This window comes from Vanacampus margaritifer, chromosome 2, assembly GCF_051991255.1.
Source record: "Vanacampus margaritifer isolate UIUO_Vmar chromosome 2, RoL_Vmar_1.0, whole genome shotgun sequence".
NCBI lineage: Eukaryota > Metazoa > Chordata > Actinopteri > Syngnathiformes > Syngnathidae > Vanacampus > Vanacampus margaritifer.
In genome coordinates this window covers 11,159,041-11,172,769 of record NC_135433.1, presented here as the reverse complement: position 1 = coordinate 11,172,769, position 13,729 = coordinate 11,159,041, and the positions used below count along the sequence as shown (strand labels likewise).

The 13,729-nt window shown below is 38.6% G+C and overlaps 2 protein-coding genes and 2 long non-coding RNA genes across 8 annotated transcripts in view; 2 read left to right on the top strand and 2 right to left on the bottom strand.

The window, feature by feature from the left end:
- Positions 1-12,365, bottom strand: part of rbbp6 (retinoblastoma binding protein 6) — a 30,330-nt gene extending 17,965 nt beyond the window's left edge. The window contains exons 1-6 of one of the 5 annotated variants that reach the window (XM_077555622.1): positions 12,229-12,365; positions 11,872-11,956; positions 9,385-9,449; positions 4,448-4,575; positions 773-869; positions 160-208 (exon numbers count right to left, since the gene is read on the bottom strand). In XM_077555622.1, coding sequence (XP_077411748.1) covers positions 160-208; positions 773-869; positions 4,448-4,514 — 213 coding nt within the window. In that variant the 5' untranslated portion in view covers positions 4,515-4,575; positions 9,385-9,449; positions 11,872-11,956; positions 12,229-12,365. Of the gene's footprint in view, positions 1-159; positions 209-772; positions 870-4,447; positions 7,279-9,384; positions 9,450-11,871; positions 12,018-12,228 lie in introns of those variants that run through there. The other 4 variants (XM_077555621.1, XM_077555619.1, XM_077555618.1 and 1 more) reach the window with 4 other exon arrangements.
- Positions 4,305-5,585, top strand: LOC144042721 (uncharacterized). Its single transcript, XR_013290965.1, has 3 exons — positions 4,305-4,390; positions 5,302-5,360; positions 5,468-5,585. It is a non-coding gene; the product is annotated as an uncharacterized LOC144042721 (long non-coding RNA).
- The window catches only part of LOC144042722 (uncharacterized), a 13,455-nt gene continuing 9,734 nt past the window's right edge, over positions 10,009-13,729 (top strand). Inside the window, exons 1-2 of the long non-coding RNA XR_013290966.1 lie at positions 10,009-10,235; positions 13,573-13,698. This is a non-coding gene — a long non-coding RNA (uncharacterized LOC144042722). The remainder of the gene's footprint in view (positions 10,236-13,572; positions 13,699-13,729) is intronic.
- cacng3b (calcium channel, voltage-dependent, gamma subunit 3b) overlaps positions 10,877-13,729 on the bottom strand; it is a 34,075-nt gene continuing 31,222 nt past the window's right edge. Inside the window, exon 4 of the mRNA XM_077555623.1 lies at positions 10,877-13,729. This exon is cut by the window's right edge and continues 3,272 nt beyond it. The gene's annotated coding sequence lies outside the window, so the exon portion shown is untranslated.

The window sequence follows — 13,729 nt, the reverse complement described above, 5'->3', positions numbered from 1 at the left end:
TAAGCAGTTCCTTTGACCTCCCTTAATAATGTAGCTAGGCGTTCATTTTGACTGACATTTACATAACGTTCTACTTGCAAAAATAACCGCTTATTTGACTATTAGGTTTGGTCCTCAACAACGATATGTCAGAAGGAGTGTGGTGGTTTGGTTACATACTGCTTTGATGGCTCCAGGCGCAAATTGGCAATGGGCATCTGAGCGCTCACTACAACATGAAAAAACAAACACAATTAATACAGTTGACGATGAAGTGTTACAGTGAAAACACATTGTTGGATGACTTTCCCTTCTCATCAGGCCACATTCTTAAACGCCACGGTGGCAATAATGTTCCCAACTAAAACGGTAGGAAGAACCTTGTGATCATAAATATATAACTTGTTAGTAGTTATTTGGAACAAGCAATACAAGAATTACGTTGGATAAAGAAACACATGGTTAAAGTCTTAAATAAAAGAAATTAGCTCTGGATGAAATTTCAACAACAAAATCCAACAATAATAAAAAATTAATTAAAAAAAAACATCATGTTCCTTTTTTTCTTTTTGGTCGTACCAATAGGAATAAACACTTTTTTCTCAGTTACATATTAAAACTTTGTTTTCTCCAAGTATAAACAAAGTTAAGTTTCCTTACAACACCTAACTTCATATATTTATTTGTTTGAAAAAGAACATACAAACAATGTCAACAGCGTGGTCATAGGTAAACACGTGCTATTAAAAGCAATACGGAATTTATTCCATTTTGTAATGCTGTTGACACTTACATGTTGCGAGTCTTTTTGACAGAGACTCTGGTGTTGGGGACTCTCCTGACAATCACTGAAGAGCCTTTGGGGATGAGCACTTCCTCATCTGTGTACTCTGAGGAATAAAAGTTAGGCTTTAGAGAAGTTCCCAAATTCATTTTTGAATTGAATCTAAACCTCTTTTTGTCGTTTCACATTGCGTTTGTCTGCAACACTAACGTTTGACTTTACAGTCGGGTCTGTCTTAAAACCCGATGATGTCGATGAGATTGGGTTTTATTTCAACTTTTAATATTTACATTTTGTAGATAAAAAAAAAACAGCCGAAAAGCAACCATTCAGGCACTGGCGGAGCCAGACTTTTATAAATGGGGGGCCTCAAGAGGGAGGCCAACGATGCTTCAGGGTATCCAAAGATGATGCCAACTAATGTTTCATAATAAATTAATTTCAATCGGAGTGTCTAAATGTTTAAATATTTTTAAGTACATATTAAGCATGCAGGAGATTTTTTGCACATAATGTGCTGTTTATTAACAATGTACAAAAACATTCAAAGTCTATGAAATAATAAACATCAGTGTTTAACATGAATGAAATTTTAACTCCTACACTTGTTTAGTTTAATTCGTTTAAGGAATAAGTCACATTTTGTCCCCTTATTTCGTTTTCCACACACCCTATGAAAAAAAAAGTTCCTCATACTACTACTTTATTTACAGTCACATAATGGTTTTAAATCCCCCAATTATATATATATATATATATATATATATATACACACACACACACACACACACACACACACACACACACACACACACACACACACACACACACACACACACACACACACACACACACACACACACACACACACACACACACACACACACACACACACACACACACACACACACACACACACACACACACACACACACACACACACACACACACACACACACACACTAAGTGTTAAGCATTATTCAAGCTGTTTTGTGTGATGTTTAAATATCTCATTTTGAAATATTGATGTCCGTCCAAAACAATCTATCTGGACATACTGTAAAAGTTATTTCAAACTGTCACACAGACACTGTGTTTATTTCCACTCTGCTGTTTTCATTCTTCTGCAAAATGATCTTATGTGATATACTTTAGCCAAGTGTTTACCAACTTTTATTGAGCCAACGCACAATCTTACTACACTGGATAAAGTATTGCACAGTTTTGTGATTTGGTTTAACCTCCCAAAGCAGATTTAAACCTACGGACACCCTGAGCACAATTTGATTCTGGGGCCCTCTATTTCTGCCAATATTGATTTCTGAACATTCATTGATTCATTTTCCTTTGAAAGAGTATAATAATTTAAACAATCACACTACAAGAGTGGGTTACGGTTGAGTTCCAGAACATTCCAAGTGATAAAGTACAAAGTGGGATGGATACTCAGTAGCATTTGGACTAGGCCGAAACAAGTGCAATAGCATGAAAAAATAAATCCACTTTAGACTGAAGACATATATAAATAACTTAAAATGTGCAAAGCAGATTATTGAATTTAAAAAAATACATATGAAATGTCGAGAAAGTCCTTAATGCAGGTACCTGAAATGAGTTGACTAAAATGTTTGAAAAATTAGAAAATTAAATGTTTAGCAAATTTTTTATTTTATTGTAAATGGCTTTTTTTTGTGACTTTGTTCTTCCTCAATACTACTTGACTTTATTGCAAAGGTAAATAAAAGTTAATTAAATTGTAACCATTGTGTTCCTACAGAAATAGCAACACAGCACCACCATTTTATGATGGGGAAACGTACTTTATGCTATTTAATAACTTGAATTTTCTTCTTCTCTTTTGTTGTTAAACTCTTAAACAAACATCAGCCCTTGGGATGACAAATTCTAATGGATCAATTTTATTTTTCATTCCTTTGATCCAACAGCACTTTTGAGATTCTAAATGCACCACTACTGATCTTGACACACCAGACAGCTGGCAACGTTGTACCACGCGTTTTCTTTTTAAATTCTATTTCAAACGTGTGTGTCATATATATATATATATTAGTGGTGTTAGAAAAAAATCAATTCGGCAATATATCGCGATATTACAGCGCGCAATTCTCGAATCGATTCGATATGCGGCCGAATCGATTTTTAAACATCAAAATTTTATGGGAATATTCAACAAAACGTCTTACTTAGGGTAAGGATTCACACATTAAGCATGGACGAATGTTATATTAATGGAACATTAAGCCTTAATATTTGATTTCAGTGCTGTTCAAACATGAAACCTGTTTGTTAAATGCAGTGGCTCAGTTATAAGCCTGAATTTTCAGATAAATAAATACATTTTCATACAAATCTTACAGTGTACATGTACAAGTTTACTGATTAGTATTTTCCTAAATTTGAGTAAAAATAAATAAATCGCAATACTCAATTTATAGATCAGGATTAATCGGTATCGAATCGAATCATGACCTATGAATCGTGATACGAATCATACTATGCAATTCATACCCCTAATATATATATATATATATATATATATATATATATATATAAAATAAATGGAGAAAAAATGAATAAAAAAGGACAAAAAAAAGAGCTTTAAGCCATTTTCAGCAGTAAGATGTTAATATTTTGTCTACAATAAATTTGATAACTTAATTATTTTTTCATGTACAATAAAGACCTTCAAAAACACATTTTCTCACTTGCTGTCAATTTAAAATAACATCACATGTGCTCAGGACGCAGGTAACGACCAATTTTTGTTTATTTTGCGAACGTCACATGACCAAACCCAGTAAACACGTGAGCCGTGGGTGGTCGTTACCTGTGCCCTGAGTCGGCAGCAAGTGGCGAAATGGCCACCCCCTGAGCTGGATAAAAATGTGTACGAAAAGGTACGAAAATAATGTTATCAAATTATAGACAAAATATCAACTTCTTATTGCTGAAAATGACTAAATCAGTCAAGCATCCATTTAATATTAGCTCATAATCAAAAACACAAGATTTATTCAAAATAAATAACATTAAGCTTTAATATTTGATTTCAGTGCTGTTCAAACATGAAACAGACTGCAACCTGTTTGCTAAATGCAGTGGCTCAGTTATAAGCCGGAATTTTCAGATAAATTAATACATTTACACACAAATCTTACAGTGTACATGTACAAGTTTACTGATTAGTATTTTCCAAATTTGAGTAAAAAAATAAAAATAAAATAAAAATCGCAATAATCAATTCATAGATTCGCATCGGAATTAATCAGTATTGAATCGAATTGTGACCTATTAATTACTTAAGGTACTAGGCAATTCACACCCCTATCTATCTATATCTATATCTATATATCTATATCTATATCTATATCTATATATAATCGTTTTCCTATGAGCCTTCGAGCTGTCAAACATGCAAGGTTGGGGAATCCAGGTCCAGAAATTAAAAACCCTGCCAGATTGGCTTTAGCCACAGGTGCTTCCACTTAACTGTCAGGTAAATGAGCTCATAGAGGCACCTGTTGAGTGGAAGCACCTGTGGGAAAAGTCAAACTGTTTCAGGGTTTCTTCTCTCTGGACCTGGATTCCCCAACCCTGCAAACATGCGTAAGCAAGTAAAACAAAACATACACACCTCCATACATCGCAATATTGTCACGTTACCTTCTTTAGTTTGCGCGTTGGTAATCTGCAGGTCGCAGTCGCCGGCTCGCAGCCTCTCCCTGCCCATGATCCGCTCCTTCAGGTCCGTCAGCGTGACGTGCGGCCCGTCAAACACCACCGTGGCGTAGCTGAGTTTGGAGGAGAATTTATAATGTATATGAGTCATGTTGACGCCAAGCAATCGCTTCAACCTCGCAGACAGGAAACCCTCCCCATGCGTCTTCGGGAATTAGCTTAGCTATCGTTAGCTGCCCGCAGCTTCACTTGGCTAGCTAACAAGTGTCTGGCAAAGTAGACACTAAGACATGCCATCTCACAAGCCTTGGTAGAACCCCAGCAGGGAGTCAAGTCGAGGCTGAGTCAGTCGCTTTCGAGTCCGATTTGAGCTTTCATCGCACTAAATGCGGCTTTCGAGGCGAGTTGCTCGCTGACAGAAACTACCAGCTGTTTCCACAAACCACCGCTCGTCAGCACTCCGCAAAGAGCCGGTCGATGCTGCGTTCAAGTGACCCCGAACACGTAGGCGTTCTAAAGAACGTCCTTCTCTGATAAAGTGCTGATGAAAGACTTGACCGACATCATAAGCTCTAATATCATGACTATTTGAGGGACACATGAATCCTTGTTTTTATTTTCAAAATCATCAAAATACTTAATCGGTGTTGGTTGTTTTAAGGGTGAAACAGCGAACGTGTAGTGCCTGTTTGTATAAAAAAAAGAAAAATGTAAAACGAGATATATTTCTAGCCAGTGTTGAAACAAAAACGGTAATATGGATCCACATCATACCATAAAATAATGACATTATTGGGCTATTAACTCATGACACTAATGTATAAACATTCCCATGGCAGTGAAGGCAGCACAGCGTAGTTCCCATCAGAGGAGCACCTGTTTGAGCGAAAGTCAAATGGTGAGTAAAAGCTAATCATTTACCGGATAAAGTTTGTTTTGTTTACGCAATATATTTATTTTGTCCACATTATTAACTGGAATATTATTATTATTTTCTTTTTAAAGGTCTCGAAGAATTTTCGAATCCACTAGCTGCATGGATCTAAGAAAATGAGAACGTTCTCATTTGTGTATTTTCGTCATCAAAATGTACATTTGGTAATAAACGCTGCTTTGTCCTTGTTTTGTTGGCTTCAGTTTTATTCGTTCATTTTAAATCATCCTCTGGAGGGAGACAAAACATTATTTATCGTGTGCCCAAGTGAGTACAGTATTTTGCACTGCAGTACGCTGAGAACCATTTTTTATTCCATGGGCCAAGATAAAACATCGTTTCAATATGTCTGATAGCTATTTACTATAAAACGTTTAAATGGTTTCAAAACATACCTATAGTTTTGACTGTTGTTATTGCAAACACTTATTCTAATACCTTCTAATACCCCATTTGTTGGTGGTTATGTGAAATGATACCCCATAATGTGGGGTATTGAATCAACAGGGGGCCCATTAAAAAAAAAGAAAGACATAATGGTCAGTGGTCACTGAACTAGACTGGAATTTTCCAAATGCTGTAGGTTTCTTGTCAAGCCCCACTGCTTTGGGAAAATGTTCCATGGATAGATGAGATGAAGCCGGAGCCTATGCTTAATGCTTACATACTCAGAAATGAAGCCACAAAAGAACAATGTTGCCTACTGTGAAACATGGAGGAGGCTGATGGTTATGTTCCAGGGCTGATTTGCTGCATCGGGCACAGGGTGTCTTGAATCTACGCAGGGTCGATTGAAATCTCAAGACTATGAAGGTATTATGGGGCAAAATGTGTGGCCCAATGTCAACAGTGTGTCATGCGACACCCGTTCAGCACTCTACCACCGCTCTTGGTACCCTTCACAAGTTTTTTGTTGTTGACAGAACTGATCTGCATTGCTTAATTAAAACAAAGTAAGTCAGGACCGTACATCAACAAATGAGAACTAATTTTAGGAAGAATGGTGTGTACCTGCTAAAAGGTCCATTGAGCACTGCGCCTACTGTAGGTTAATTCATTATGGCGGCAACAGCAAGCCAGAGGACAGTGGGTTAGTGGGGATCTGTAAAGTGATTGGTCGCATTCAGCGCAAAACACAGATGGATGGAGATCAATTGGAGCGAAAGAGATGTTTGAGAAAGTGTTTTGCACACAACTCTTGTCTTTCTCACTCTCCCTCTCCTGCCTGTTCTGCTCCGAGGAGGGATTTGCCCCTATCTTGGCCGGCTTAGCACATCATTGTGAAAGCAGTGGGAGGATGGAAAGATGCAGCTGGAGAATGAGAGAGAGCGGATGAAGGGGAAGCAGTTGCTGCCTTTAAATTCATGTTCTTCTTATCGTTATACGATACACGACATGACTCAGCTATCAAAAGAGCGCATGTGTGTGCGTGCGCGCTTGTGTTTATGCGTAAATCAAGGAAGACATGGGGAGCATATCAGTTTTGCTGTGGAAGACCCTGGACTCGTCGGACGGACGATATACAATATAGCATCATGGTGTGGCAAAAGTGTGATTAAAATCATTCAGCGTTTGAATGCCTGCAGGAATTATGGGTTGGAATGAAGTGGGAGTACTGCTGTTAGGCTGAGCACGAGACGAGATTTAACACAAGTAGAATCAAAATGAACAATACAGCTACAGTGGAAACAAACCTTGGAATTGAAACCAGAATTTTTGTTTTGCTATTTTGGGTACTGAAAGGGTACAATTAAATATGGGACCATAGCCATAGAAGAAAATGAAAATCTGCAACTTGGGAAAAGGTCTGGCAGGTCAGTGCAAAATGTTTCTAATGGAAACAGTGAACCCCGCATATCTGCAGTATGGCATTTTGTAAATTTACCTTAGGAACCTATTCATTATTCACTCAAAAACTCGCTTATTCACGGTTTCTACCCCCCCCCCCCCCACACACACACACACACAGACACTTTTGTGATTGTACCAAAGAAGTAAAAGCATTGCTGAAGTGAGTTGAGGAGTTTCATTTGGACTAAAGTAGTGCTTTGGTGCCACCGTGTACCATCCTGTGACAAGGAACTTCAGTATGTAAAAGTGAATTAAGATTAATTTAGATAAAAGTAATATTTTGACTAGCGCTGTCAAACGATTACATTTTTTATTCGGATTAATCACATCTTGAAATTTTGATTAATCGCTTAATAAAACCTTTTTTTTTTTTTATCAACATTTTTTGTCCCGCCAAATTTGGAGAGCACCGTTTGTTTATGTGTTAATTCTTTTGACATTTAATGTTATGAGGACGTCTTCAACATTTTTTGACCCACTGCACACGCTCATCCTCCTCTTTTTCTAATGAGTTAATTACTTACATAATTTAAAATGGGAAAAAAAAATGACCCCAATATTTTGACATGAACAAATATTCTAAATGTTATACGCAAACATTTATTAAATGCTTTACTTTAATACATGTATTTATGTTTATTGCTCAAACACAACCTGCGCTACCCTCAACGTAGCCATCCGCTGTCACACTAAAGGATAATCTATGGTCAAAATTAATAGTGCGATTAATCTGTGTTAATTCATGATTAATGCGATAATTTTTTTGTGATGAATTAATCAGTTAACACTTTAACATTGACAGCACTAATTTTGACGCAATCCTACTGCCAAAGAACGATGTTGACGTGAATTGAGGCGCTCCAATTAAACAACAGTAATGCTTTGCCAAATCTTGCATCATCTTGGTACCAAGGAACTATGTTGAAGTTGATGAGTTTGGACAAAACCAGTGCTTTGCCACCAACATGTGATATCTATAGACAGTTAGTTACTCTACAATATAAACCCTTTTTTGTTGTTGTTGCAGAGATTCATCAGATTAATTGTAAGGGCAAATTACGTTAACATTTCTCAATCAAAATGTCTGTTCTTTTGCGAATGCACTGAGTTACTGCTGTCAGGTCTGGGAGAAAAAAAAATCATCTGATGTGGGATTCTTACATGCTGGGTAACGCTCAGTGTGCTTTATGGGCTATTTGCATAAAAGGCAATTTCCGCTTATTGGGCCAATGGAGCTGAATAAAGCAATTACTACAGTGCCATACTGCTCTATGGGAGGCTTCCAAACTGAGAAATGTGACGGAAAAGGTCTTAGAGGATCACAGAGTCTTGAAAATAAACAAATAGAAGAGAATGGAGGAAAGTGTTGAGTGAGACGTGGAAATGATCTGAGCAACAGGAAATCTGGGAAGCACTTGGAGGCGAGTGACCCAATCTTATGTTAGAGAAAGTCAAAGGTAAGAAAATGCAGAGTGACGCACAGTCTCCCCCACAATCCTGTCATCCACTCTAATCTCTATGACGATGACACGGAGCTTCGTATGAATGATGATGAATATTCATCAGGTGTTTCTGAGCTCCTCATTCATTCCTTCCTACACTCATAGCTTGGCTTGCTGTTCAACCTCGATAATAACAAAAGCAGTGCAATGAAGTGCAACAACCACTGAGGTAAAAAAATAATAAAAAATCCAAAATCAAAATTAAAAACACAGTTTTGCAAGGCCAGTGTGCTCATTTGAGTTGCTGGATGGCATCTTGTGGATGCTTGCTTGCATACTTATTTAAGTCATAATCACTTGTGCTTATTTAATGCAAATCTACTTGGCACACATTTAGTCTCCCTCCCGAACGCCATCAGCATAAATAGACAGCACGGTAAGTGTTTAATTGCATTGGTTTGTTTCTGCAGGAGCCTCGTTAGGCGACTAAATGTTCTCTCGTGCTTTTTGCGCTAAGTGGAAGGTGTGCTTCATCATCCTAAGTGCCTACAACTATTAATGCAACTTTCTGAAAATGGGCACCCAACAGAAATACTCAGGCACGTTACGTTTACTTGAAGAGTATCTTTAAGTGTTTTATCTGTCATAGCATGGGTATAAAAACATCATTTCAGCAGTGTTGGGCTGTGCATTACCACCACTATAACATGGCTTTTGAATTGGTGGTCCGCTCCTCTTCCTTGGCAGGAACTGTAGCATGCTGTCGCATATGCCGATCCAGAGCATCCCTGTGCGATAAAACTGCACATATTAGTGTGGCCTTTAAATGAGGGTAGTCTAAGGCACACCTGTGCAACAATCATCCTCTTTGAAGGGGAAGTCAACCCCCCCCCCCCCCCACACACACACACCCTAAAAAAATAAATCTTGACATTAATATGTTCTATGAAGCCCCAGCAGTTAAACATCAAAATCTAGCTGCTTTTTATCAATATCTGAAGGCAGCCATTTTGCCACTTGATGTCGAATGTAAATAACACCACAGTTGCTCAGGTCTCAGGTAAAAAACAATCACAGCTCAGCTTCAGAAAACAGATGAGATCTGATTGGCCTGTGATGTCATTTTCAGTTGTGGCAACATGGCTGCCACGAGATGGATAAAAAAAAGAAAAAAAAAGCTGGATTTTGCTTCATAACACATACAGACACTCCCTTACTTACGAACATTCGAGTTACGAACAACGGTACATACGAACATTTCTGCGCGTACAGTATGTCGAAAAATGTTCGGAAAGAGATGCTGTAAGTTAGATTTTGTATTGCGCGTAGTGCTTCTTTCCGCCGCTAATACCGACAATTGGCGCTGTGAGAGCTCATTGGAGGCTGAGCAACGTGGCGAGGAGGAGGAAGAAAACGCCGGTCCCCATGAAGCAGGAAATAACTTTTAAAGCCGATTCCAGCGATGACGAAGAATCTCTCATGATATAAAATCCTCCTCTTGCTCCTCCTCCATCATCTCCTTAAGCATCGAGTACATCTTCCAAAAGTAAGTTAAACTTCATTTTATTTATCTTATTACGTACATGTACATACTGTGTGTCTTTCGCTCTCTCTCTCTAACATACGTAGTACAGTACAGTACTGTACGTATTCTCTCCATTTTATTAAAAGTTTTTTTCAGTACAAACCAATGCAGGTTACTTGTACAAGCCTTAAACATACTTATATAAACCTTCAATATACTTATATAGGCTTTAAACATAAATTATAATACAAAATATAGCACTGAAGCAACTTACGAACAAATTCAACTTACGAACGATCGTCCGGAATGTAACTCGTTCGTAAGGTGGGGAGCGTCTGTATTCCACAAATGTAATATTAATCACAATGTCATGTTTAGACTAGTGAGGTCACATAACATATTATTGTCAAGAAAGGTTTAAGGTTGACTTCCCCATTAAATAGCATCTTGATGTGCCACACACGTGAGGTGGATCTTGGCAAAGGAGAAGTGCTCACTAACAGATTCTATGAAAAATATGAGCAAATACAAGTGTTGCTTTTTATGTTTTTTGTTCACTAACGACAAATTGAGAGGTTCAATCAACGTACCAGTGTTTGTCCATGGCAGTCCCACGATGCAACATGCAAATAAAACACAAAATGAATGAACACACACGCAAGCGCATTGAAAAGGTGTCTCTTTATTTTCTATTCATCATACTGTATATAATAGTCTTTCTCTCTAGATATAGGTAATCATATCTATATAATGTAAGTAAAAGTGTGCTTTTATTCACAGCATTTGTCCGTGTCAGACGGCTGCTAGTTGGAGGTTTACGTTATAAAGTGTACAGAGATTCAGGCGGACAGATATGTGTCTGTGCAACCTGTCCTCAACAGAACCCAGTAAGAAATCCGATTGGACAAATATTTGACAATGTGATTGCCATCATTATTATTTAGCAACATTAATATATATAATTCATTAGTAAAAGATATTTTTCTGTTCAAACAAAATGTTGGTTAGAGTGCATTTTGGACAAAATCTTACTCAATTCTGGTGAGAACAGATTTGTGTGTGTGTTAAGTTGTGAGGGGAAACCAGTCGGTTTGCCTGGGATATTATAAGACAAGTGTGTGTGTGCGCGCGCGCACGTGTGTTTTTAGCTCATGATAGGGCTCAGAGGTATACAGCAGGGTCAAAGTCTGCGCTCCCCCCCCCCTCTCCCCCAACACAAGTTCAACTTTTCACAGCACACATTGCATCAGCTTCACTTGAGGCTCCATATGCACACTTAGATATTTTTTGTTGTTGTCATTTTGAAGCACTGCACAATTGTACTAATAACACAATGCACACCCACCCTCTTTAATAAATGCAAGTTAGTCCAGATAATAATAATATATGTTTGTGTGTGTGTGTGTTTTTTTTAAACCCCATTCATAGTTTGGTTACAACTGCCTCTCATTGCATCGGATGACAATAGTCAGTGTAGCCTTTTGAAGGGATGGCTTTGTTAGATAACAGTCTGAAGGAATTGTTCAGAAATATGTGAAGAAATCTGATCTGATTCTTGGCAGGCTATTATTTCACGCAAACACCTTGGTGGAGGATCCGTTTACATTTAAGTTTGCCACAGTGTCAACAATTTTTCCAAGATGCCACTTGAACGCACCTGATGGTCGAAGCTTGATAACACACCCTGTAATTTGGAGTCTTTCATCCTTGGTCGGTCAAGCGTAAAGAGCCACGGAAATGTTCTGCGTGTAAACAACAGTGAGCACAGGGCTTGAGGCCCCCCCAAAAAAAACAAAAAAAAAACAAAACATAATCACGCCTTGTCAAAATACACGTACAACCAAAGATAACGCACCAGAACAGCAACAAAAAGGATTGTTTCGAAAATCAATGGCTTAACTGTGAGCGTGTTTTTTTTTTTAAGGGGGGGGGGGGGGGGTACATCTGTACACATTTTATCATTAACAACGGAATCTGAACAGGATGTCAAAGTGTTCAAATGCTTTTATACAACCGTAATTGTGGTCATCACGAGCAATCCGAGCTTCCGAGTCTGGATGGGGAGCAAACCGGCAGATGGCTTCTCGACCTCATGAGCCTCACACACACACACACACACTCGCACACACGCGCGCGCGCGCACAGAGGCACAAATAAACACAGTCATTCTTGGGGCAAGATTATAAAGAATGAGCAACAACAGTCTACAACCATGTGTGCTGATTCAAGACTAGCGGTCATTAGGGTGACCAGATTGTTTCCCACCCTGGTGAACACCCCTCTGCCAGTCCCCAATCAACCTCAAAGACATGTGAAGAGTAGGCTACATGACGCAATCACACAACACAACATTTCAGACATTCAACAACATACTCACTGGGTTTCAGAATTGCCTTCTAAGAAGTCTACGTGTAATTAGCTGTAGGACGTCACACTGGAAAAGCCCCTCGGCTGATCTGGGAGCTGTCTGAAGGCAGGACAAGGCAGGCACTCCGTGTACAAGTGAGGAGAGGCGAGCTGCGCACACACAGACTGTACACACTTGTTGATATGAACACACACAAACATGCAGGCACATAAGTCCTCCTCACAAGTATTTGTGTGTGTTTGTATAAGAGCAAAGTGTCGAGTTCGTAGCTTTTGTCGCCATCTCTCAGGACAAAATGCTCCACCGTGTTTGATTAACTGGCTCAATTTATATTTTAAAAGTTGTTTGTCCCCCTTAAGAAAAGAATCCCTTGAAGACATTTTTTTTTTCTCTCCCATCATCGTTTGTGTGAAGTTTTAGCTGTGTGTGTCGCTACCTGCATTGCTATACTTACGAGGACAATGTGTGTGTGTGTGTGTGGGGGGGGGGGGGGCTGCATTTTTGACACATTTTAAAAACAAGGAAAGGTAATACCATATTTCCTCAAATACAGTAGTGCTCTTAGCAATAATAATAATAATAATAATAAATAGCAAAGCATATCTTTACAAACTTGTATTATTTATATTATCTGTTTACATGAAGTGATGGATAGAAAGGAGTGAGTCCTCGGAAGTATAGTAGCCCATGTAAGTGTTGTTCATTGCGTATTGTGTTGATCGTCCCGCCGACTAACTGACCCCCTATTCAGTAAATCAGTTAACCTCGATCAGAGGCTGCACACGTGAATCATACAACCAGTCCAAAATCCACATTAAAGGAGAAAATGAAAGTCGATTAATATACATAGACAACCACCCCAGATGGCCAAATCTGGCCATCAATAGATTGATAAATATGTGACAGAGGTTGGCATCCTCTGCACAGTGGCACCTTTAGAATAGAATATATATAGCATTACTAATAACACAGTTATTTGTTTCTATCCAGTCAAAGCTGTGTGAAGGTACAAGGAAGATGGCAGGCGTCAAAAGCACCCGGTAAACTGTCTTACAAGGAGCAGTGTGGCGTTCAGGGTGCAATTGGAGAGCAAAGGAAGCGCTGGAAAACAGACGGGTATGTGGCATATGCATGGTTGGAGTCGTCA